At 29.3% G+C, this 24981-nt stretch overlaps 3 protein-coding genes across 3 annotated transcripts; 2 read left to right on the top strand and 1 right to left on the bottom strand.

The window, feature by feature from the left end:
• The first annotated feature begins 3033 nt into the window (after positions 1 to 3033).
• Positions 3034 to 7811, top strand: LOC126844518 (uncharacterized). Its single transcript, XM_050582773.1, has 10 exons — positions 3034 to 3129; positions 3940 to 4093; positions 4930 to 5119; positions 5414 to 5493; positions 6001 to 6172; positions 6234 to 6292; positions 7003 to 7159; positions 7262 to 7329; positions 7433 to 7562; positions 7631 to 7811. Exons 2-10 carry the CDS (start codon positions 4037 to 4039, stop codon positions 7738 to 7740), a joined length of 1023 nt encoding a protein of 340 aa, XP_050438730.1. The 5' UTR covers positions 3034 to 3129; positions 3940 to 4036; the 3' UTR covers positions 7741 to 7811.
• Positions 7812 to 10454: 2643 nt separating this feature from the next.
• Positions 10455 to 17077, bottom strand: LOC126844374 (regulator of chromosome condensation-like). The gene is made up of 10 exons (XM_050582521.1): positions 16686 to 17077; positions 13601 to 13723; positions 13170 to 13273; positions 13014 to 13100; positions 12766 to 12953; positions 12515 to 12703; positions 12224 to 12434; positions 11909 to 12160; positions 11035 to 11184; positions 10455 to 10970 (listed from the first exon to the last, which is right to left on the bottom strand). The coding sequence occupies exons 2-10, from the start codon at positions 13702 to 13704 to the stop codon at positions 10810 to 10812; spliced, it is 1446 nt and encodes a 481-aa protein (XP_050438478.1). The 5' UTR covers positions 13705 to 13723; positions 16686 to 17077; the 3' UTR covers positions 10455 to 10809.
• A 142-nt stretch (positions 17078 to 17219) lies between these two features.
• Positions 17220 to 21005, top strand: LOC126844412 (uncharacterized). Its single transcript, XM_050582594.1, has 4 exons — positions 17220 to 17673; positions 17745 to 17849; positions 19631 to 19799; positions 20692 to 21005. The coding sequence occupies exons 1-4, from the start codon at positions 17386 to 17388 to the stop codon at positions 20895 to 20897; spliced, it is 768 nt and encodes a 255-aa protein (XP_050438551.1). The 5' UTR covers positions 17220 to 17385; the 3' UTR covers positions 20898 to 21005.
• Positions 21006 to 24981: the final 3976 nt, after the last annotated feature.

The raw sequence follows: 24981 nt of genomic DNA, 5'->3' as shown, positions 1-24981 counted from the left end.
AACTGATTTATATATATCAGTGTTTAATAATGAAATGTTTTTGAGATAATGATAGAGTGTTATCGACGGAGTCAATATTATTACCGATATAACATTTATTATTTTTTTAACATTTAATATGGTAAATACACAGATTATATGAAATAATCATATAATTTGTGGTAAATACAAGTTCGATAATTTCGTTCCGGCTGACATGGTCACACTGGTTTCGGCGGAGTGCTTATCAGCTCATTTTTTGTTTACATCGAGAGTGAACAATCTGTTTTTATATAATCTGTGATATTATTATATACATGTTGCATGTAAACAAAAATATTTTGGATTCTTAACTCGAATTTTCTTGAGGACAGTGAAAGAATATTGAGTACTTCCTCAGATGTGACTGTTATATTTTAAATTATGTTTCAAATAACCTCCCGGGGTTGATATAAACCCCATACCCCCCCCCCGTAAATACGCCACTGGTAGCAAACGAACAGATTGATGAACAATAAATATTCAATTACTAACATTTTTTAACAGTTTTAAAGGAATACATTTTCTGACCAAATGAATGTCTTACATCAAATGAATCTTACTGTAGTTTATACAAGGTGATCTTTTGATTAAAATTATTATTCTGACCAAAAAAAATTAAAATTATTAAAACATATTTATATATTTTAATTTGTATGCTAGCTTGCTTCGAAATAATCAAATTATTTTTATTTTTATTTGCCTAATACAAACGTTGTTAAAAAACATAAAAATACGTAAGTAAAGAAAAAAATTGTTATTTTATATTATTAACTTTTTTTTCAATAAATCGAGCCAGTCAGTTAAAATTGAAGAACATTGTGTTCAGAATCGTAAGGTTTTCTTAACCACCCTAATGTACTGGGTGATTAGTTAATTTTGGACCAGTCAATAACTTAGAAGAAATTAGACTTTTTTTAATTATTTTTTCTAATAATTTATAGTTATTAGTTGGATTGAATCTCGACTACTGGTGGTTTGTTCCTCCGGGCGGGTATCTGTCTGGGGGAAAAACGGCCACCAGCACCACTTTTTGGGGCCAACTTGTTTGGTAGCGGTAGGTCGGCAGCCAGCTCTAAGCCCCAAAAATGCCAAATCTAAACCGTCTAAGCCCCGATTGGCGGGAAAAACGGACGTTAAACGTAAGAGAGAGAGAGTTGGGACAAATTTAATATATTTTTTTAAATTATAACTCCGTTCCTTATGTGTTAAAATCTTATAAACTTGAATATTTAAATAGTTTTTAAATAGTAACGTTTTTATTTGATTAACTTTTTGAATTAAGAATAATTTGCTGAATATTTTGACTGGTCGATAACCAGTTTTGGATAATTAGTTTCAAAGTTATTAAAGTTTAAACTTTAGGACGGGAGGAAGGGTGGAGAGTAGAGATGTTTTTATCTGCGCGCATTACTCAACCGCCCTTTCCCTTCCGTCATAACTTTTAAAATTGAATAACTTGAAAACTAATTATTCAAAACTGGTTATCGACTAGTCAAAATGTACAGCAAATTTTTCTTAATTTAAAAATTTAATAAAATATGTACGTTACCATTTATGTACGTTATTTTTGATTAATTTTTACCTATTAGCAGGCGCGTATGCCCGTTTTCTACGCCAATTATACTTTTAAAGACACGAATTTCATGAGTAGCCTAGAGAATTATAAAAAGTTATTTTAAAACATGTATAAGTAGGTATATACATTTTTAAATAAATATGCAATAAACTTTTAGTTTTTTAATACTTTTTATAATAATTTGTACTATTTTATTTATAATTATTTTTAGTTTATTATTTTTTAATTTATATTATTTTTACAACAACAATGTTATTGATTGCGTGTCAATACTATTCATAGTTGATTAATGCTCCGTCAGTTGTCATGCCATATAGTGGACAGCTTACTATTTCTCTGTTAAAAATAATTAAAATTGTATATTAATAAGTATGGATACGTTATGTTTATAATACATTACATTTTTACTTATTGGGAATTTTAAAATATTTTATTATTGAAATTAAAATCATTGCCCTTGGATACGTCATACTATATAGTGCGTAAGATAATATAAAACAACTGTTATTGTAAAAAAAATATTATTAAATCATTATTATTATCATTATTCATTATCGTTATGTATATTTATACAATTTTTAGTAAATGCAAGAGAAACATTTTGTTTAACTCAATTATTTAACAAATGCGAAAACCCGCGAACACGTTTAAAAACAAATTGCCTTCAGACGCTCACACTGATTTTGGCGGGCCAATCATAGAGCCTTATTTTCAATTCTATTGTTATAGGCCCAAGTGAACAATCTGTGGTACAACTCTAAACAACACATAAGGAACATTAAAAACCAAGAAGTACACAAATCTCCTGTTGCGTGACATTTATTGGATACTAATCACAGCATAAAATCTGTAAAATTACTAAAAAATGTAAACAACTCTAAAGAACTTAATATTAGGGAAGTTATAGAAATGTTTTAAAATAGAAACAATCAGATACCTCTAAAACTTTTAAATCTTGATTTAAGCTGCAATAAAACAGTATTAATGGGAGGAAAAAATATTTTTCTTTTTAAGTTTTTTCTGTGATATTTAACCACTACCTCATCAAACAACTTTTCCGCAAGTCGTGGTCTAGTTTGTAAACCATTTAATGGTATGCCCCTTTTTGCACATAAGTCTTTTGGATATTTCACAATATTAATGTAGTCATTTCTAAGGTTTTGTATTGATGAAAATGATTCAGTTAATCTATCGTGTGCATTATGGAGATTCATATTACGTTATTGAAAAAGTCTTGACACCCCATACATGTTTTTAATTTTTATAATAATTATTAATAATAAGAATAGTCAGAATTTAGTTACTCGAAATTCATAAACGGAAAAACAATGAAATTTCAAGATAGAATGACTGTATACTATCGCTGTTATTACAGCTGTTGATCTTAACAATTTTAAATACTTTAACCATGGTTATAAAACTACAGAAAAATCACCAATACCAGTGTTAGGCTGCATATTGATTTTTAGAAAAATAAAAAATTTACTATGAAACTGATTAGATAATAAAATATCGCTACCACTATAAAATCGGTAAGAATTTTTTGTCAAATAGATAAATCTTTTATGTTTTTTGATTTTTATAACTGTTTTTGTTCTTAAATCAGGACCTAGACAGAAGGTATTTAAGCTAGAAATTGTGCCCCTAAATTCATCTTATAGTGCCCTTCTAGCAGGGCGTCATCCTGTCCTCCCCCCGATAATTGTGGCACTGATTATTATGCATAGTAATAACTTTAAATATATAGGTTCGTCATTATAAAATAACTTTATCATATATTATTTTTTAACGGTATTATAGAACATTCGATCATGAATCATAAAATATAAAATCATTGTCAATAGTATGCTTAAAAATGTATTTTTGGTATAAGCTAAAAAATGGCCTACGGCCCTCTGAAACCTATTACAGCCGAATTTGCAAATGACCCCATACTTCAACCATATTTTTGTAAATCATATTTTGGTATCAAAATCAATAGCTTGTAGAAGGATTTCTTCATCTCTTGAATAAATTTAATCGCATAATATAGTGTACGAAGTATATAAGTAAATATGCAATATTTTTTTTCGGTATACCACTGCAAAATTAAGTCAAAAAACAACTCATTACGTATATAACATACATCGATCGCTATATTGCTTCTATGCAATTGGTTGCGAATAAAAATATGTTCTGATTTTATTTCACATAAGTAAATAGCCAGTATTTTTTCGGTTTTTATTGTGTTTACAACTGTACAATAGGCTCGAAAAAAACTAAATATTATGTAAATAAAAGAAAAACTACTATCTACCGAATTTTTCTACTTCTAAACTTATGTTGTTTTTATCAATCGCAAGTCGTAACCCAAATCGAATCGTGTTTCACTGAACAGACGCATTTAGTTTCGAAGACTTACTTGTTGTTCAAAAGAGTAATTGTCAAAGAAAAACTACAATGCATTTCAAAAGTGCTGTTATCCTTTGCGCGTTGTACTTCGTGACCGTGACACAGGTTAGTATTAATCATAATAATGACAATTATAATTGCAATAAAAAAAAATGTCGGTAGTTAATAATTGTATGTGTACGAATGATTATATTATTGTACTTATGATACTTCATAGAGTATCGGACTTTATGAGGATAAGGTCGAAAAGTTTGTAACTTTATGTTTTTGGTTGTAATCAAATGCTACTCCCTCTATAAAAAAATTGTCTGTAAAAAATAATATCCGTCTTTCCAGTATTTAACAATTTTCTATTGAACACACACGTTAAATAAAAAAACAAAAAATATTAAAAAAAAAAAATGTATTACGTGGCATTGATATTTGATACATTAAATGTATAGATTAATCCATCATTCCTAATCATAGACAAAATATTATAATATACAATTAAATAATAAAAAAGAAAATACCTCAATTTATATCAAGCATAGTAACACCCAATTGGGTAATTTCTTACTATGCTGGATTTTGTTTTATTATTAAGACATCGTTTCTACATAGGCGTAACTAGATCACTGAAATAGGAGAGGGGGTTACAGTGCCAGCTGATTTTTTTTTTTTTTTAATTCATTCGAGACAAACTAACAATAATAACAAAAAATAATAGAATAACAATAATAATTGCAATAGGAAAACATGTCGGTAGTTACTTGTAAATGTATGTATTATTATATTATTCTACTTATGATACTTCATAGAGTATGAGACTCAATGAGGGTCAAGTCGAAAAGATTGTTGTTTTATACGGCTTTTTTACTTGTAGCCGTTCATATTTTTTATCTCCTCATAGTCATTTGAAAGTGGATTTTTTATTAGATTGTTTATGTTGTTCTTTACAGAGCATTGGATTACACAGCTACCAAATAGACCAATTAATTTTAAAGCAAAATGTATATAAAGATACGATTCCTAACGAAGAGATCATTGCTTACTTCGCGGAGGTGGGCTATACAGGTGATGTCAAACCATTTGAAAAAAAGACATTTGAAGAAAAACAACACTGTTCGTTGATAAAGTGGAAGCAAAACGGTAATGGTTTAATATTGTTCTTTATAAACAATAATACTACTATAAATAATCATTGGCAATTAAATGCACCGCGCTGTTTATGAGTCCATAATTTACTTATATAATCTTTTATTTATTTTTATTATACTACATTTTAACCTAAATAGGATTGATACTAATAGGCCAATACTAATTCCTACTATCGCTGAAAATTATTTTGCTTACCACGCACAATTTTAGCTTTGTTAAAAACTTTGTATTTATTTTACATAAATGTATGATTAACTAGTTTTAATTTCCAATTAATTTGTGTAGAATTTGTGGTCAATAACAAAACCATGGCGGAGTTTTTAATATTGTTGGCTGATAATAATAAAAAGACTGACAGTTGGATGGTAATACCGAATTTTTTAACTAAATTTAAATTGTTTACTTACAATAACCCAAACATTAAATTTAATATATTGAAAAAAATAAAACATATCACGGAGATACTCAAAATTAGGTTTAAAGTTATATAACTAACACGTTCACTGTCCTAATGTTAAATTAAATCAAAAGTTATCAGTCCAATGATCCATATATGGGTCACGTTAAACATTTTTAGTAGTCCATGATCCACATGTGGTTCATTTCAAACATTTATTTCTCTGGAGATTTATTTGTATGGACTATATTCTATGAAATTCATAATAACACAGTTGGACAGGTGAGATGATAGGGACTTAATTAATAAATTAGGGACTTATCTATAAATAAATCATGAACCACACAGGGGTAATCGGACAGTGAACGTGTTAATAAATATTTATCTTTCCTAATGTATAAACGGATATGTTTGAATAAAAAAAGAGGTTAATTAATGTCATTACTTTGTTTTCTTATATTTGTAAATATATCAGGTAGAAGGTTTTACAACATATGAAGTAAAACTTTTTGTGAGAATGTTTAATGTACAAGATAAGGAAGGTGAACACGACGGGCTCCTTGACAAAGCTGAATTAATTAAGTTACTTAATGACAAGTTTATTCTAACAGAAAGTCATAAAGAGAATATAATAAATGAATTTACAGGTAATATTGTGTTTAAGAATCGGTTAGTTTAATGAACATAAAAGCTTCAATTTATTTTTAGATGGAAAATCAATAAATATACTTCCGTATTTGGCGGCAATATTGAAATATAAGAACAAAGTAGGAAAATTCTTTAAATCTTATTTCTTATTTGTTTACCTCCAATAATATCGATTGCGGTAAAATAAGTCTTTTGTAAACTTTTTATAGGTACTGATTTTCTAGAAAGTTTAAAATCTATAGGGTTACACTACACATTTATGCCTAATCATACTACACCTAAGTTTATACTAAAGTCTACACGGTTATACTTATAATCTAAAATCCAAAAACCACACCTAAATAAGTGAAATAAAGACAAATTTACATCTTCTCTATTACATTTTCTTGGGTCAGTCAGAAGATATTCTAATATTACCGAGACGTTGAGAATAAAATGGAAAAAAACATCTTTGAGGTCACTCTACGCACGTATGCTCAAGTATTCTACACCGAAGTCCATACTTCAGTCTACACGCTTATACTTATAAACTAATTTTGGAACTAAAATCCAAAAACCACACCTAAATAAGTGAAATAAAGATAAATTTACATCTCCTCTATTTTATCGGGTCAGTCAGAAAATTTCCTAAATTACCGGAACATAAAAAAAACGCAATAAATTTAAAAAGTTTAGAAACTTTAAAAATTACATATACCTATATGACAAACAAAATATAAGAAATATTTTTTTAAAAAAGCCACTTTTCTCTTCTCATCTTATATCATTTTTTATATTATCTCAATAAACTCAATTATATTTATATACATTTATAATTATAAATATTTAGTATCGTCATCACCTGAACAAGGCGCAGATAGACAAGTGTCACGATGTGTACAAGAAATCTAAAAAACACCTTAATAGAAAAAAACAAAGCGAGTTATTTCAAGACTTATATATTGTTTCTATGAGGTATGAACATTTATTGGATATCAAGCACGAACGTAAGAATAAAACAAAAATGTATAATCTTATATAAATGTATATTTAATATAATGAATGTAATTTGTAAAACAAAAACGCAATATCCAATAATTTGTTTATAGGACCAGCTCATGAGTTACAAGAGATTTTGATCTTTTATTCGGAATATTCTCGGATTAATGACCTTACAGTAATGTTAATTTTTATTTTGAATCTATTGGGCTTGCATGTGCTGTTTGTAATTTGCATACACAGTAAAGTACGACGATTAACGATTGTACATGATTCTGCAGGCACCTGTTATAAGTAACGTTAGACATCAAATGTGGGATTTCAACTACTATGACAAAAACCTGGATGGTTTACTCGTCAATCAGGAACTTGTCGATTTGGGAACCTATGTGGAGAAATATTTTCCCAACAGTAATTTTTCTAAATAACTACATTCAAAATTTGTTCTGAACTAAAAACAAATGTTTTTCTAATTTTAGAGTCTCGTCCGATATGCGCTGCAATGTTCTTGAACATGAAATTGTCTGAGTTTCCAGAAAATTACAAAGACGAAATTAGAAAATATAGCTATGATAATTTATATGATTAATATTGTCTTAAATTATGTTTGTTTCATTTAACGCGTTTTTTTTAAATTTCCTTTTGTTTCTTTTAAAATATGTACTAATACATTTTAGATTTGTTAAAAAAAAATAAATATATTATTTGCTTAACTAAGTATGAAAATCATTTATAGTAAAAACAAATTTCACTACTAACTTACAGCTTAGTTTTGCATCGAAGGTGATACAATATAAAATTTTTTTAAATTGTGTATTAATTTTGTGTGTTTAACTTTATTACAACGAGTGTATAATAACTATATAAAGAGTTCTATTGTGGGTTACGTTCACTGGCTATTGTGTAATATTTAGGAATATTATTATTATAATTATATGTCTGTTACAATGAAAAGAATGTTCTCAAATTGTTTTGGCCATGTACGTAAAAAGTATTTTAAATTTTTTTCTTGACACTTGTTCTTCATAATTTGTTTTAAAATATCTTTGAGCATCCAATAAAATTATTTAAAATCGGTATCATATGTAAAATAATCTCAGATTTCTGAAAAAAATATTGATTTTTTTTAATCGTATAACGGAAAGTCATTAAAATTGAGTTTGTAATCAAAATAGTTGTTTTTTTTTTGTTGGCCGAAAATGTTACTAATATTTTTTCAGATAGCTGAGAAAATTTTATGTACGAAGTGTAATTTCAAATTGGGATCTTCATAAAAATCTAAGAAAAACAAAAAGTCATAGAAAATAAATGTTTTTAAGAAACATTTTTTAAAATTCATAAAAAAGTCGAAAAATCGACCATAGTTTTTAAAATAGTTGAAATAATTATGTGTAAAAATAAGATAATAGAGGTTTAAATTTACATTATTAAGGCATTGTTATTGAAGTTTAAGTGTTGTTACAATATTTCTTATCTAAATATTAACAGCTTATATTAATGGATACGATTGGGGTTGGTTGTCGGTCTATAATAATTTATTGTCGTTGTTAAATCGTAAATAACAACATAATAAAATTATTTTTCGGATACCTGTTGATTCCCTCTAACAAAAAAACTCGAATATTTACTACTGTCAAAAAGTAATTTTCTCCACCCTTTTTTTTTGGGGGGGAGGGTCTATTACGAAAAAAAAAATCATTTACAGATTTTTGAGAAAATTGTTTATGTTTTACCCTCCCACCTTAGATTCGCCTTCAGTCAAATTTTCGGGGTGGAGTGTAGTACTATTTTTATTGAGTAAAGCGCGCAAGTGAAAACTAGTAATCAGTCGGTTAAACCGTTTAGCATATTATTTTTTTTTTTTAAGTGAATTTAGTTCATACGCGTGTAAACTTACATTATAGTTTAAAACCGACAATTTATTTTAAGGAATCCAGTAAGCCAATTTTTGAAATAAACCCAGTTAGAGCTAAAATTATTATTATTTTTTTTTTTTTTGTAAAAAATATTAGGTGCATAAAACCAAAACAGCGTTGTACACAATCTTCAAATTTCCAAATGCATATTTGATATTTTGCACTACACAGTTAAGTTTTCAATTTCAGGGATTTTAAAAGACTAACCTGATAATCACAAAATGTGGTTTGCATACGTTCTGTTATTTAACTTTTCTTAAATGTTGCCTATACAAAACTCCTTAAAATAGACTGCATGAAATCCGCTTAAGAGGGCGTCGCACTGGTGATTTTCAGTGGTAAAAACATGTTTAAGCACACTGAAAATAACTCGCTTAATTTTGGTTTTAGAGTAAAAGCACCCATTATAAAATTAGACAAAACGGTGCGTTTTTAAAAAAAAAATCATTTTTTGAAAAGTTACAATCATTTAAAAATGTTAAAATAGTCGTTATTTCTAAACTATGTATTGAGCGTTATACTTAGAATAATGAAAAAAACGCACCGTCTTGCCCTACGGAATATTATTCTCTTTTAATTTTATAATGGGTGCTTTTACTCTAAAACCAAAATTAAGCGAGTTATTTTCAGTCTGCTTAAACATTTAGAGATGAAAAACCATTTTTAAATCGCTTTCAAGGATGCTGTGGTAGTCCAAAAAATAAATTAACAACCAAAATAGAGTCCTAGTTATTGAACTAATAGTTACACATTACAGTTTAACCTTTAAATTAAGATATTGTAAAAAATTTCCTATACTTTACTCCTTAAAAATAGGCAGTGCGACGCCCTCTTAAAGCGCCTCTGCACTAGCATTTATCAAGGCGCATTGTATAGACAATTTTTCGTTAGAGCTTAACATGAAGCTACAAATTTTAAACATAAATATTACAATAGGGAAGAAGAAATATCTGTTTTGATAATCAATTCTTTTTTCGACTTTTATAACGCATATAGGATCTATTTTTGTAAAAATACAACTCGTTATACTTCAAACTTTAAATTTGATTAGCTTTTATATCTAAAACGTCTAAAAACCAGACCGCTTTCAATTCTCTTAACTATAACTAATTAACTTTTAAAAAATAAGACCACCATTTTTATTTAAGTCAAATTGGTCTAAAACTACTTCAACTTGTGGACAGAAGAGTTTACATGGAAGGTTCCAAACGCTACAGACAAATTAACCTTAATTATTGAAAAGAAGTACAATTTATTTTTATAAAAAAAAAAACCAAAAAACTTGTTAACTTAAAACAATTAAATTATTCCACATTATACAACCAAGTGGTAAAAAATAAATTAAATTAAAAAAAAGAAAGAACAAACAAACAAACAATTAATACAATTAATGAATTAATAATTAAACCACTTAAAGTGTTGAAATGTACAACTACAAATTTAATTTACGATAAATTAATGTAATATTATCCATGTATATAATACATATGTTTGAGTTTTATAATAAAAAAAAAGGTAGCGTAAAATAAAAAATAAATGTTTTTGCTGTCAAAAAAAAAAACTTATTACAATGGAACAAATAATATTTTGTTCAAGTTATCTTTTCAAAACGTGTACAAAATATATAAAAACTGGTTTTAAGAAAAAATGGGTAATTAAGAAAAAAAAAATACATGATCGCCGAAATAAATTAGTTATCAAGAAAGCGATGATTGTCCAAAAATTATGTCTTCTAACAAATTTTAATCTTGTAGTAAAAGAAATACAGCAGTATCTGACGAAGTTGCTTGAACAACAGTCTTCTTGTCCAACTTATTAGCAGTATCAATGTCAGTTGGTGAATAGTAAATAACATCTGAATCATCTTTTTCTTCAAAACCAATACCCCATGCCATTAATTTATCTGAAATTCAAAAATATAAAGTTTTAAGTTCTACATCACAAATATAAAATTAAAAAATCATTACTATTTTCTGTGATAACAAAGCTATTGTCTGAGCCACATGTAGCAAGTTTTACTTGTGGCAATGATGGCAATACTTTTGGTACTCTTTGGTTTTCAGCGATATCCATTCCTAAGCGACCATATGTATAATCGCCCAGTACGTAAACAGCTCCTAGAAATAAAAAATAACAGTCAATAATAAAAAACGAAACTATAAGTAATTAAAATTATTTAATAATTATCTGTAAAAAAAATAATTATATTTCCTTAATGTGCTACATAAAAAAAAAAATTATATTTTAATTGTCCATAATCTTTCAACGGCAATTGAATAGAACCACTGGGTAGTTAACAAATATTTACATAAAACTAATTACTTTTATTATCTTTAAAAGAATGTAATATTAGAGTACTAAATAGCAATTATATACATACAATAGGGATTAAAAAAAACAAAATGAAGGTCTCGATGGCTTTGGTTACATAATACTGTTAATTATTTTATTACAGTAAAACCTGTCACCAACAAAATTTATGTATGGTCTGGTCAAAATGCTTTGTATGAATACTTAATTGAAAAGATTGAAAACTGTAGAAAGTTTGATTCTGTGAGATTTCATCAAAAACATTTTTAAAAAAACGGAGATACCCCTGTTTCGCGTTTTCGCGCCACCACCGTTGTGTCAACTTATCTGGTAACAACTGTACCTACTTTTATAGCCATAAATTAAAGACTTAAAATTACGGTATTTTAATTATGAAGGTTTTTTGAACGATAACAAAAAACAGAAAATGTAAAGAGAAGAAAAGAATTCGATACATTTTGTCAACAGCATTTAGCTGTCAAATCAAAATATTTTTTAGTTAGTTGAATAAATGAATGTTGTTAGGCCAACCTTGCTCATCTAATAAAGTAACATGTTGTGTTCCAGCTGATATAGACTTAATTTTCAGGTTACTTAATGACTGTGATAATTTTGGGAAATATACACATCTATCTTCATTTTCAATGCCAAGCTGACCATAAGCATTGAGCCCAAAAGAGTAAACAGTAGAATCTGACAAACGCAAAAATGTTGTATCGTAGTTGGCCCAAATGTCCTCAACTTTTTTACGTAGACTTAGTAGTTGAGGTATTAATAGTAACTCTAAAAAGTTGACAAAAACATTTAGTACATTATAGCAAAAACTGAAATTAATTTGTAACTCACGTTTTCCAACTCTAGACTCTCTGTTAGAATGTCGCTGACATATTCTACCAAGTTGTCCTTCGTCTCCACAACCCATAGTGTAAACCTTATTTTTGGATAACATAACTAAATGATTAATGCCAGAGGCGATTTTCTTTACATTCCTCATAATCATTATTGGTGTCAATTGGCGTTGTCCATTTGGGTGGAATCCCATATCACCATTTTTATCCTGTAATATGCCGTTGATAAAATTAAATAATTCACTCTTACCTTAACAGTTAAAGTTAAACAGAACAAACTGTAGCTTACTCTAAATGTACCCCATGCGTAAACATTTCCATTACTAAATAGTATAGCAGAATGGGAACCTCCGGCTGATATAGAATAAATTTCTGAATCTTCTTCGGGTATTTGCACAATACCAGGTCTTGTTTCACTGTCTTCAACGGAAGTATCTCGACCTAATGCTCCTTCATCATTGCATCCCCATGTCATGAGCTATAAATTAAAAAAAAAAATTATTTATTCATATTATTTATAAAGCTATGAATTTATATTACTTTTCCATCATCCGTAACACCTAACACGTGCATGCTTCCTGCTGATATAAGTTTAAATTTTAAATTCTTTAATTCAGTAAGATTTGTAAGCTGCTCGCGATCTGGGCCTAAGCCAAATATTCCACCTATAACTATGTCTCGGCCTTTAGTCATAACAACACCAGGTGTTTCAGTTCTGTTGTCGATAGCTAAAAATCAAAGTCCAAATATTATTATAAGATAATTGAAATATAAAAAAAAAAAATTACCAATTATTCCTGATGCTTTTTCAGTTTTCTTTTTTTTAGGTACTATAACCTGTTCAATAGATGCTTTTCTTTTGGGCCCAGATTTAGCTAAATATTACCAATATATAATATTTTTAATTGATGTCATAATAATAATAAATAATTTTTAAAGCTCACTTGAAGTGGTAGGTTGCAATTTGCTTTTCGATTCTTGTTCTTTAGGTTTATCACCAATATTATTTTCTTTTTTGTCATAATCTGTACATCCATTTACTTGAGCCCTAAACAATTATAGAGTATTTTTAAAAAATATTTTATTCCAACTAGCTAGAAGGGAAAAAAACGCTTAACATCTATTTTTAAAAATATAAAAACCTATTCTATGTTTAATCATTTAACATTTTATAATGAATTTTGAATTTAATTCAAATTCAAAATTTGAAGCTAAATTTTATTTTACAGTTTCCAAGATATTTATCCATTTCCAATAACACAATTGAAAATGCTATTACTTATGTCGTTTTTTCTATATATAAAAGCAACATAGTAATCATTTTTTTTTATTCAAAGAAAAAAAAAGAAAAATACAAATACATAATTTTACTTACTCGTCTATTTCTGGTGACTTATCAAGTATGTCTGGCTTCTCTTTCTCATTTATGTTTTTAACTGTCTTTACTACTTTAGTTACTTGTTTCTTCTTACCAGCCATATTGTCAAATTATTAAGTACTAAAAATAAAATTGCAGTTTTTTTATACCTTTACAATAATTATCTATGTTTTTAGTTACATATTAGTCTAGGCAAATTAAAAATGGATTTATTTTTTATTTCAAGATGACATACACAACATATTTGTGAAATAATTTGAACTACATGAAAATTGTCAACGCTTTAAAATCATTAATAGAATATCAACATGAATAGATTAGTAGAAAACCAAATGTTACCATGTCTTTAGTGATGCATAGGGAAAAATTAAAATTATATAATTATTATATAATATTGTACAAAATAACATACATAGTAAGTGCTTAAAAAAATTATGTTTGACACTAGTTATTTAAAATTTATTTATCAACAAGAATAAATTACTATCTATTAACTTATTAGATAATAATTTGCCCAAAAAATAAACAATTAAATAGCAATTATTAAATTTATTGGCAATTTATGAAATGTATTATAAATCAAAAACGGAATAAAACAAAAAATGGTATTGTAAAACAAAATATATATATATATACACTTTTGTTATTCATAATTAAAATGTGAAGTGTTCTTGTAAATAAAAATAAAAATAAAAATTGGAAAACTTATGAAAGCGGTTTTGTAATTTAAAACTGAAACTGGACAATTAAAAAACAATAAGGTTAATGTTTGTTTGCAATTAGATAAAAATATATAGTAATCTTGTACGATTATGATAAATACCTTCAATCCACATATTAAGTACTGTAAACAAGTGGATTTATTATAGATGCTTACGCTTAAAGCATGATTGTTCAAAAATGAACTACTGCCTACATCCCATTTAATTGTAATAAAAACCGTACCTATCTTAAAACAATAATTTTTAAAACCAAGGAACAAATCTACTTGACCATACAACTTTTTTAATTAAAATTAGTTGATATTATTTTTTAATACTGATTACGAATCTGCAAAAATTGTTGGTCGCTTACACATGGTTTGGAAGATAAGACATTTTAAGATTATGCATAATGCAACAGGCCGCTGCAGAATCTCAAAACATACCTAATCTTCCTTTTACCATTATTAATCATTTAAAATATTACAATACTTTTCTTTACCTATAAATTTTATAAACTAAGAATTTATATTTTGAAAGTTATTGGTCAATTTTAAGTTGTTATTTTGAAAGACTAATTTTATAATTTAAATTATTATAATCAGTGTCAAGTATCAACTATCAACATTTGTCAAGTGGCAGAAAAAAAAAAATGAAGGGCGGGGCAATGCAGAACATCAGCATTAAACATCATAATGTAATGTGTGTGCACTCACATCACTATTACACACAATCTTAAAACGCCTATAACTTCAAATTTTGTTTATTTGCACTGAGAAAATGGTTTTATCAGATTTTTCTGGTCACATAATTTATTGCTAAAAATCGTATTACGCGAGACAGCCACGTTTATTCACTATTCAGTTGCAGCAGCCTTCAGTGGTTGGTGGCACAATAGGAAGCATGTGTGCGCTATATCAGTATAAGGAACTTCTAACACCTACTCAATACAGGAGTTACCTAGGGCTTCCCCCCCCCCTCCCAAAAAAAGAAAAATATTATATTTGGATCTTTGTATTCAGATTACTCTAGTTGCAGTTATAACTACTTGAAACTTGCATATTTTTGGGTGTATAACAATAGGCGGCTGCAGTCAAAAGAGATTGTGGCCGCAGACATTTGTCGACATGATGTAATATCAATATTGTACTGAACAATAATATAATTTTCTTAAGTAAACCGTTAACTAAATAAAACAACTTCCTACGCCTCCCGGATTAGGGGGAACAAATCAACTTTACCATCCCAGACCCAAATTTTTTTTTTTAAATCAATTCGTTTTTCAATGCTGAAAACAGTGATGCAAAAAAAAATTAGGGAAACACTTAGTTATAAAGTTACAGCTACTTGAAGAATTATCGTTGTGCGAGACAACCGTGGCACGGCGCCCACAGATGCAGGCTCTGGTAACCGTGTCACGTGCCCAGCAAAAAAAGAAAAAAAGAGGATCATGAAGGGTGGGGGCCTAGTTGCGTCGGCAGCTATTTAATTGTAGGAGCCCACCTAATTCTGACTTTAGATTCGTAATTAGCATAATAAACTATTATATAAAAAATAAAAAATCGCAAAGAAATCCCATAAATTACTATATTCTTTAATCGCGATTCACGTCGTCGACTGCTGCATGATGGCGGCAACGGTGCGGGCGACTCGCGCAATAATAATTCTCCAAGTTCAAGTAGCTATAACTTCATAATTAAGCATTTCCTCAATTTTTTTTTTTGCAACGTCGTTTTCAGAAAAAAAACAAATCAATTGGAAAAAAAATTAAAATTTGGGTCTGGGGTACTAAAGTTGATTTAAGCCGAAAAGTCTGCCGATTTTTTAATTCTGATTCGTAATCAGCATAAAAAAATACTACAAGATGGTTAATAGAAAATCACAAAAAAATAAGGGTGTCCGGTAAAGTGCATTTATACCATATTTTGGATCAGTTATGTCCATTGAAAGATTGCAGATTTTTAAATCAGAATAATCGTAAAAAAAAAAATAATTCAGCAAAAAACAAAAATGGGGAAAAAAAGGGAGGTTAAATAAATACATACCTACCTACAAAAGAACACTGTTGTGCAAAAAAAATGAAATGTGGTGTAGTAAGTATATTCATACAACTTGAGTTCAATACATACAACTCAATAAAAAACGTGTAAACAATAATAGACATGCAATAGGTGATGAAGTAAAAAAAAAGAAAAATTTATTTATCAAAATCTTGTAAAAATAAGTGTTGGGTAATTATTAAAAAAAGATTCATAATAAGAAAATAAACGTCTTTAACTGTATTTTGGAGGTAATCGAACCCAAATTGTGCATATTTCGTTTGACCGCCAAAATAATAACGGAAATGGTTTTGGTTAGGAATAACGTTTATAGGTACTTACCAGTAAAACGAGTTACGGGCAGGGCGTGCCGAGACGATGACAGGGTGTTTCAATAATCTACTGACGGCAACGGGCGATGGCCGAAAAATATTAATTATGTGTTGTGGAGAATAAGTTGTGACAAAAACGTGAAATATATAGCAGATTAAAAAAAAAACCAACGAATTGAAACTAAACTGTCTTTGTGTTAGCGGTAAATTGTTCAATTACTCGACAAGCGACACGTTTAAAAATTAAAACGATGACGTTCGTTGGCAAAAATCGCAAAAACAAAAGTAAGAAATGAAAATGGCTGCGAAAAAAGAATAAACGGTTCCTTTTTGAGGAGTTGAGAACGGAGCGTGCTTTTCGCGACAAGGTATCAAACGACAGAATGAGAGCGTTAATTGAACAAACACAGCCAGCCGGCCGCCGTCTGCCGGTCCACCGATGAGGTAGCTGGTAGGGAGAATTTAACGGAAAAATAACGATACCGTCAGCTGTTTATACCCTTATCAACCACCCCGTTATCAGTTATCGCTTTGGTCTCTGTTGTTATCGTCTACGCGACGCACCGCACGTGTTATGTAGATGTACGGCGTAGGCATAATATTTTGTGTTATACCTACACGACAAACGACGTTTACTTTGTCATGGTGTTATAGTTATTTCGCGAATAATAGAAAAGACGTATAACATAACCTAACGACTATACTCTATAATGGACGAAATTAATTCATTGGAGAGAATCAGTGGCATCATGAAAAAACGGCCGAATAAAGAACAGTCAAGCGGCATTCCAGCAAAAAGATTAAAAATGTCTTCGAACGATACGTTTGAATTTTTGTCGCCGTCAACACTCCAGTCTCCGAAAAAAATCAGGGGGTCCCCTGATGATACGTGTAGTATTGCATCGTCAACGATTTCCCAAAGACTAGCATACGGTGGGCGACGTTATTCTGATGACCTGGACTCGGATGATGAGTCCGTTTTAACTACAACAAGAGGCGTAAATATTCAATTGATTGGATATTTTTATCATTTCTGCATTCTGTATTATTTTTTTTTGTTTTCTTCTAGATAATTCCCCTAGACACTGCAACGCTTAAAAGGGAAGATGGAGTTTTGTTTTCAGAAGATATAACAGACGACTATGAAGTATGGACCATGCAGTGCCCAGATGATGTAAGTAAATATGTGTACAGTCGTTACCAGATGACTTGGCACCGCTGCGGTGGCGCGAAAACGCAAAGCCAGGGGTTCTCTGTATTTCATGTTATTTTTTTTGTTTATTATGCCTTGTCGAAGTGTAGGTAGTTGATAGTTTATTTTTATAAAACTTATAATTATAATAGTAATAACAACAATAATAAAAAACCATCGTGGCCGTGCAACCATGCTTGCTCTAGCTAACAGAGGGTTGAGGAATATAACTAGTTTAGGATACACTTACTGATAAATGCTGCCGCCACTGTGCCAACTTATCTTGCAACGACTGTAATATTTAATTACCTAAGTTAATTTATAATAATAAAATTAGTAAAAATCAAATTATAGGTGTGGTACTAAACAAGACAGTTAAATATGTTTAGGGAATGGTAAATAAGTTTTCTTAAGCTTCTTCCTACTTGCGTCATTGAAAATATTCTGTTACATAATTTTTAATTATACATTATATAATTAAGTTTATATTATTTATAGACAACACATTAATAACAGGTCCCAGTTTTCTTACTTGTTAAGAATACTTTTTGTTTCTTTGCTATGACTTTGAACTTAATGCGGGGAGCACAAGGATGTGTTCTGATGTTAGACCAGTCCATAGGCGGAGATTGGGGGGGTGCTTGGGGGGGCTTAGCACCCACAAAATTATCAATAGCCCCCCCAATTATTTGATCACTCATCAAAGTAATAAATTCCTTAATTAATGGAGTAAAAACTAAAATTATTAATAAGAATAAATTATGAAAATTATTTCAGTTCCAAAACGGCAAAACATTATAACAATGCTTTTGATAATGTTATCATTTAATTTTAATTCAAGTGCTAAATAAAGTTATACATTTTTCAAAAAACGCAATAAATATTGATAAAATTCAAAAGGCTCTAACCCTAAATGTATTTCCCAGCTTATTCAAATTATTTCAAGTCGCCTTGTCTTTGCCAATTAGTTCAGCTACATGCGAACGCAGCTTTTCAGCTATGCGCAAAATTAAGACATGGTTACCTACTAGTATGTTGCAAGACAGGTTTAATAATTCATCCATATTGTACATTGAAAACGATTTAAATATTGATGTAGAAAAAATTATTGATATATTTGGATCTAAGAATAGGTACATTGCCTTAAAATAATATGTATTTACTTAAATAATATACAAATATTATATTATAATTATTATGATTTTTATTTATACATTTGTAATATTATATAGTATTATATACTAATAATTTAGGAGTGTAAATCTCTTGCTGGTCATTTTAGGTAGAAAAATGCTAGCCCCCCCAAAAAATTAATGAAATCTCCGCCTATGGACCAGTCAGTCCTTCGGCTTTGCCGTAATTAGATGATATACCTGCAGATCTGGAATTTTCTTCCGGTCAGTTGGCTAATATGTCGGCTATTTGGTGGAAATTATTTCAGCATTGATACTGTGCATCACTTTCAGCAAGGCCCATCCTTTAGAGGTGATCAACCTCAACATCAAATGAGTGTGCTCAGCATGGTAATCACCTCCAACTATGAGACATTAATCTGTTACCTAAGGCTTTGAATCACATTTTGAGCATCATTAAATAAAAAATGGTTTATTTTCTATTAATTTTAGAAGTTTATATGATGTAATATTAAAACACATGCATTTTCAAACCGTCATTATTTGGTTATGCTGACATATTTACTTTCATTTTGTTCCTTAAACTTTTAATATTAATCAGTTTTTCAGATGATAATTTTTTTTTTTTAGATAAAAATAGAAGAATTGGTTGGAAAATCTATTGATTTTGATAATGTGTCAGCATTAAAATTAAATAATATGTTTTCCAACAAAGTCGAAATGATACCATATAAATGTAAAGACGATTCAAAACTCACAATGGTTGTACCATCAGAGAAAACAAAAAATCTATGTCTGAGTAAGTAAAAGTGCAGTTTAATTTATCTGAAGGTTAAATTACATAACTTTTTTTAACTAAACTATCAAATATAAATTGTTAACTGAGTAACTAGGTAAACTTATACAACAACATTTGTGTTGATATCAGTTTTAGTAAGCGTACTTTATAAGACCAAAAGTTAAAAAAGTTCACCCCAATTCAACTTAAAAATGTCAAAATTTAGAAATCATACTCCTAAGTTAATTTTAAAGGTAAAAAATTATAAGTGTTTATTCCTTTAATTGAAAAATACCCTATAAATGTACATATTTTTCAATACTAAACTATGGTACTCTAAAACTTTTTGAAAATATCCAAATTAGTTCTTCTTTAAATATAACCCTGCTAATATACTCCTATAGTCAAAACCCAAAAAAATATCAAATTTTTCTCCCAGTGAATAAATTATTAAAATAATTTATATTGTATATTTTATACTTAAGACTTTTTTACTGTCTGTAGATTTGTGTTTAAATGTTTTTAGAATGATTTATCTGCTATAATAATTCCTCTATTTATATCTACTTAAAAAAAAACAACAACATTAGAATCAACTAATGTAAAAAAATAGATTACCAAAAAATATTAATATTTAAAAATTTGGAACTTCTTAATTCTTTTTTTTTTTTATATGTAATTTCAATAAATACCTTTTTATTGTAGGTACCCATTTTATGTTATTCTTTAATTTTAATAAGGAACTTTCCAATTTCTAAGAATATGACTTTGTTTTAACCATCTGTTCAGATACCATACATGGCATCATATTTTTCACTGTCATATGCCTAATATCATTAATCAAGTTATTTTAAATTATAAAATTTAACCGGTTTTCACGTCATTAAAAATTCTTACTTTATTTTATTTACAGATATCGTACCAGTAATGGGCAAAATTATCATGTCTAGTCGTGTAAGATTAGATAAGTCATCAAGTACACCTCTGCCTGTTGACACAATAGAACATGCTGAAAAATTGCGCTCAGACCTGATGGCAAGAGTTACACAAAGGTTATCAAATAAAAATAGTCTAAACAATAGTGTTAAAGCTGAAAATAAACCACTATTAAAAAATTGATTAATAATTTTATTGTACTGTTATTTTATTAAAACACATTACTATTAACTTAAGTGATTTTTCTAATTTACATTAAAATGGTATCATATTGAAATCGTTAATACAAATTGACAATGAAGAGTTAAAATGTTATTTATTACCATTATTCATGTTGATAGTATTTCATTTTATTAATAAATGTGTAATATTTTCTATGATTGAAATTTTTAATCAAATAGTGACATGAACAAATATTATGATTTCAGTAACATATTATATAAAATCGAAATAAGTTCATTTATAATTTTCTATTCCCTTCAAAATTAGATTCGTTCCCCTTTTTCCCTTAATTGAACCGGTTATCGTCAGAACAATACAATATATCACATTTTTCAGATTTTGATAAAAACAATAAACTATTTTTTAATTTGTTTTAAATATTGTTTAATGGTACTTGACGTGTTGTTTCTACACAATTATATACGTCTAGAAGTACTCAATACGAATAAACTTAAAACTCAAAACCGTTAAAAATGTTACGTGTGCCGTTTCTGTAATAACCATCTCATTCCAATGGTTTGTTTGTTGCCACAGTTCACTAGCTACACTTATAATTGTGCATTGGTAGTAGTGTACTATTAATCTTCTTTAATTTAGGAGATGTATATAGACGTCCCAGTAAAGTGGGCTGCTGCTAGTGGTGCAATCAGAAAATGGCGTTTGTAGTCTCAGAATTTGCAACACTGCGATACATTTTGCGGTGTACTAGGAATTGAAGCATATTTTAAACGAATCAAACTTAGTTATTATTATTATTGTTTATTTTTTTAAGAGATTTATTTTATATATTTTAGTAATATTTTCCAGCATCATGTTGTATAATATATTAATATGATCATAAAGAATATCTCCTTAAAACTTTAATCAAACAACATTTGGTACATGAGCGTAAAGTGGCCACTAAGTCGCAATTCTACCTTCAGTATTAGTTATTACTTGTTAACCTTTATGTATAACGATACATTATTTAAATAAATAATTTATTAATAAGAAAAAACATATTGAGATTGCTAGGTGTTGTATCTGAGGTGCCAAGTAGCATTAGCGCCAATAGAATTTGTGTCACCATATTTTATTGACCTCCGTATTAAAGACAGCACTGTACAAGTTTCCTTTAAAAGGCTACACTAAATTATTTACACCCCGAGCTTCCTCTTCATTATTCAGTGTTGGTCTAGGTGTTGGTTATTACTGGTCTACCCAGACAATAATTGAAATGTTATCGAAAGGAATTTTGGGCGACACATAATTCGAAGGTCTCCAGGTAAAAGGGGCTAAATCCATAATTGTCAAAAACGAGGTTACTCTACTATGGAAATCGAATTATTAGTTCTTTATACTAATAGTTTAAAGGTGTTAACTCGTATTATTATTATAATTTGTTAATTTATTTTTAGTGGAAAAATTTTATAATGGAAAAAAGCATTGTTCTTGTTCCCCTCAAAAATTTCATTTAGGGACTTAACTCCTTATATCCAGAGACCATCGAATAGTCGAGTTATTAAATAACTAACAAACTTATTTTTATTTAAATTGGCAATACATTTTTTTTATTTTGAGATAATGTTAGAGACGAGATAATTTTATTTACTTATTATATTAAAAAATTCATTCGTAAACAAAAATTACTCAAAGTAAGAACTGTATAAATGACTATTTTTAGACAAATTTATTTTAAATACTCGAAATACATTTAAAACCCGAGAACTTTGAAAATTAAAAAAATATTCGAAATTTATAAATAAAGATATATTTTTGAGACCAATTTTTAAATACCTCGCCTGACCATCGCAGGTTATACATCAATTGTAAATGTCAATTGACAAGGGGGTGATCGTCTTCGGGACCTAGTTTTTAACCACTTTGATCTAATACTTATATCTAACCGAAAAGGGCTGATTTTTAAGTAATTAGTGGAGCAAATTGTACAATCGCACAAGCCATTATTTTATCCTACCCTTTCCCCCTATCTAGTCGAGAGAATTTGACAATTACTACCAGTTACCGTTTATACAAAAGTCGAGTTGTAGAATTCTCGTGGCCCACGCTGTAGGTATTTTATATAATAAGAATAATATTATATAGTAATTCAGTCCGTCAGCCGACATTTGTGCCATACGTAGGTATATAATTCAATCTGGCAACCCTGCGACCTTTGGAAAATCAATAGCGTGAGGTGGGGGGGGGGATACAGTGCCGCTTTCTAATACAATGCTGCCGTTCATGAACTCTCTTAAGTACTCCAGGCTCTCGGCTCGGGGACCGGGGCTGGATCGATACAGCCAGCCTGTGCTACTCTCGGTTTATTTGCACTTAACACGCCCTTCCAATTCTATTCACGGAAACACATGTTTTCTTCACGTAGCCGCTTGGGACCATTTGTGCTATTCCACGTACCTATTATAGTTCCTTTTACCGTACGCTATAATATATTATGACTTTGCCCATTCGTTTAGTTAGTGTTAAACCAAAAATAGCCACTAAAAAAGTATTTTAGTCGATGCCCGCTTGAGTTAAGCACCTGTCAACAATTCCCATGGGTGCAATTCAATGCGGGCTACAGCGGTTAAAACTAAAAAAAATCCAGTCAACTATTTAAACAAAATATTAAATAATGCTATTTTAATAGACATACAGGGGTGTATGCTTAGCCAATATTTCACTCTCTTGGCGAATCTATACTTCGCTAAATACATATAATAATACATCATCGGACCCGCAAATAGAGGGTGTGTGGTTGTATTAGTTTTTTGTTAGAGGCAACATTTTTTTTTTTTTGAGCCTTAACTATTTTTTCCGGAACGCTCAATTAGCTGTGCACTTTATGTGTCCAATCTAACATGCGATATTTTTTTCATCCTATCGAGCAATTCGAATTTCGATTATATTATATTAATAGTATTATTATCCTATCAGGATTCTTACATGGTGAGTTATAATAATATTTTAGTGTCCTGCTTTGTAGTATAATAGCAATGCCATGGAGAATGGCAAGCATGTATTCGAGAGGGCCAGAAGGAGGGGGTGAATGTCCCCCAATAGCTGTATTTTTAAATTAATATTATTTATGGTAGGTTATTCACTTTTATAGCTGTATTCAAAATTCTTTGTTTTATTTCAGGCCAAAAAAAAAAGTAAATTTCATAACTGAGGAGAATTGCATAAATAGATGTTGTTAACGGTGACGCGAATAAAAAAGTAATAAAAGGGGCTTAGGCATGCTCCGTCTGGCCCCACTGACATATTTATAATTTTCTGGGATATAAAATGGTGCCAGATATACGTGCTTTGGGTATGGTGTCTTAATCTTAATTCGTTACCCCCGACAACACGGCAACATTATGTCATTCGCCCTCATCGGGTAACTAATACATAAAAACAATAGCTACTGTGTATGTAGCTTATTTAAAAAATATATTTATGGGCAAATGGAACAATAATTGTTTTTAACAATAATTTGCCAACGTTTTGATTTATGAAAATACACTTGGATATTATTTTTGTAACATTCCGCAACACAAATACCGGTTATTGGTTTTCGTTATCTTGATTATTATTGCACCGTTGGCAGTTAAATATTATATTATGTCGCTGATATTTTTACAGTTGAGTGCCATAACGATAAAAGATGGAACTTTTTTAGATAAGGAATACGGTGGGTAATTCGGCCACCGGAAATGCACGTTTAGTGTTCATAAAAGGTCGGCTCGTTAACTGGGGCTACCGATATTTATCAGTGAACGTACCGTAGGGTTTTATAAATTATAACCTCGTTATATTATGTCCCACTGCTCACGCATTTTTATAAATCTTTTATTTGCACAAAATGTAAGCTACATTAGGTACCTAGTTTGAACTTGTGTAACCCATACAACCCAGTAAATACATTTCTAAAAATATTTCCAACGAAGCAAGTAGACAAAATCAAAAATGTATCCCAGCAGTACTTACTATTAGGATTACCAGTATTATTTATCACCTTTTCAGTTAACCCGTTACCCATTAAAGGGGTACCTACAGCGGTAAAGAGATTTTTACAAATTTG

The sequence above is a fragment of the Adelges cooleyi genome, unplaced genomic scaffold (genome assembly GCF_023614345.1).
Source record: "Adelges cooleyi isolate 19-005CV unplaced genomic scaffold, UGA_ACOO_1.1 ACOO_flye_CR_arks_rails_tigmint_CR_PRNA_651, whole genome shotgun sequence".
Classification (NCBI taxonomy): Eukaryota; Metazoa; Arthropoda; class Insecta; order Hemiptera; family Adelgidae; genus Adelges; species Adelges cooleyi.
The sequence above is the reverse complement of the archived record's forward strand: the minus strand, read 5'-3'. Positions and strand labels throughout refer to the sequence as shown.

What these genes read in the sequence shown, in the direction of transcription:
- LOC126844518 (XM_050582773.1), top strand. Translation starts at nt 4,037, where the DNA reads ATGCATTTCAAAAGTGCTGTTATCCTTTGCGCGTTGTACTTCGTGACC. An exon ending in ACTTCGTGACCGTGACACAG is followed by an intron (nt 4,094 to 4,929) that starts GTTAGTATTAAT and finishes TGTTCTTTACAG; the next exon opens with AGCATTGGATTACACAGCTA. An exon ending in GGAGAAATATTTTCCCAACA is followed by an intron (nt 7,563 to 7,630) that starts GTAATTTTTCTA and finishes TTCTAATTTTAG; the next exon opens with AGTCTCGTCCGATATGCGCT.
- LOC126844374 (XM_050582521.1), bottom strand. Translation starts at nt 13,704, where the DNA reads ATGGCTGGTAAGAAGAAACAAGTAACTAAAGTAGTAAAGACAGTTAAA. An exon ending in ATTGCAACCTACCACTTCAA is followed by an intron (nt 13,101 to 13,169) that starts GTGAGCTTTAAA and finishes GGTAATATTTAG; the next exon opens with CTAAATCTGGGCCCAAAAGA. An exon ending in TACTTTATTAGATGAGCAAG is followed by an intron (nt 11,185 to 11,908) that starts GTTGGCCTAACA and finishes TTTTATTTCTAG; the next exon opens with GAGCTGTTTACGTACTGGGC.
- LOC126844412 (XM_050582594.1), top strand. Translation starts at nt 17,386, where the DNA reads ATGGACGAAATTAATTCATTGGAGAGAATCAGTGGCATCATGAAAAAA. An exon ending in TTTTAACTACAACAAGAGGC is followed by an intron (nt 17,674 to 17,744) that starts GTAAATATTCAA and finishes GTTTTCTTCTAG; the next exon opens with ATAATTCCCCTAGACACTGC. An exon ending in AACAAAAAATCTATGTCTGA is followed by an intron (nt 19,800 to 20,691) that starts GTAAGTAAAAGT and finishes TTTTATTTACAG; the next exon opens with ATATCGTACCAGTAATGGGC.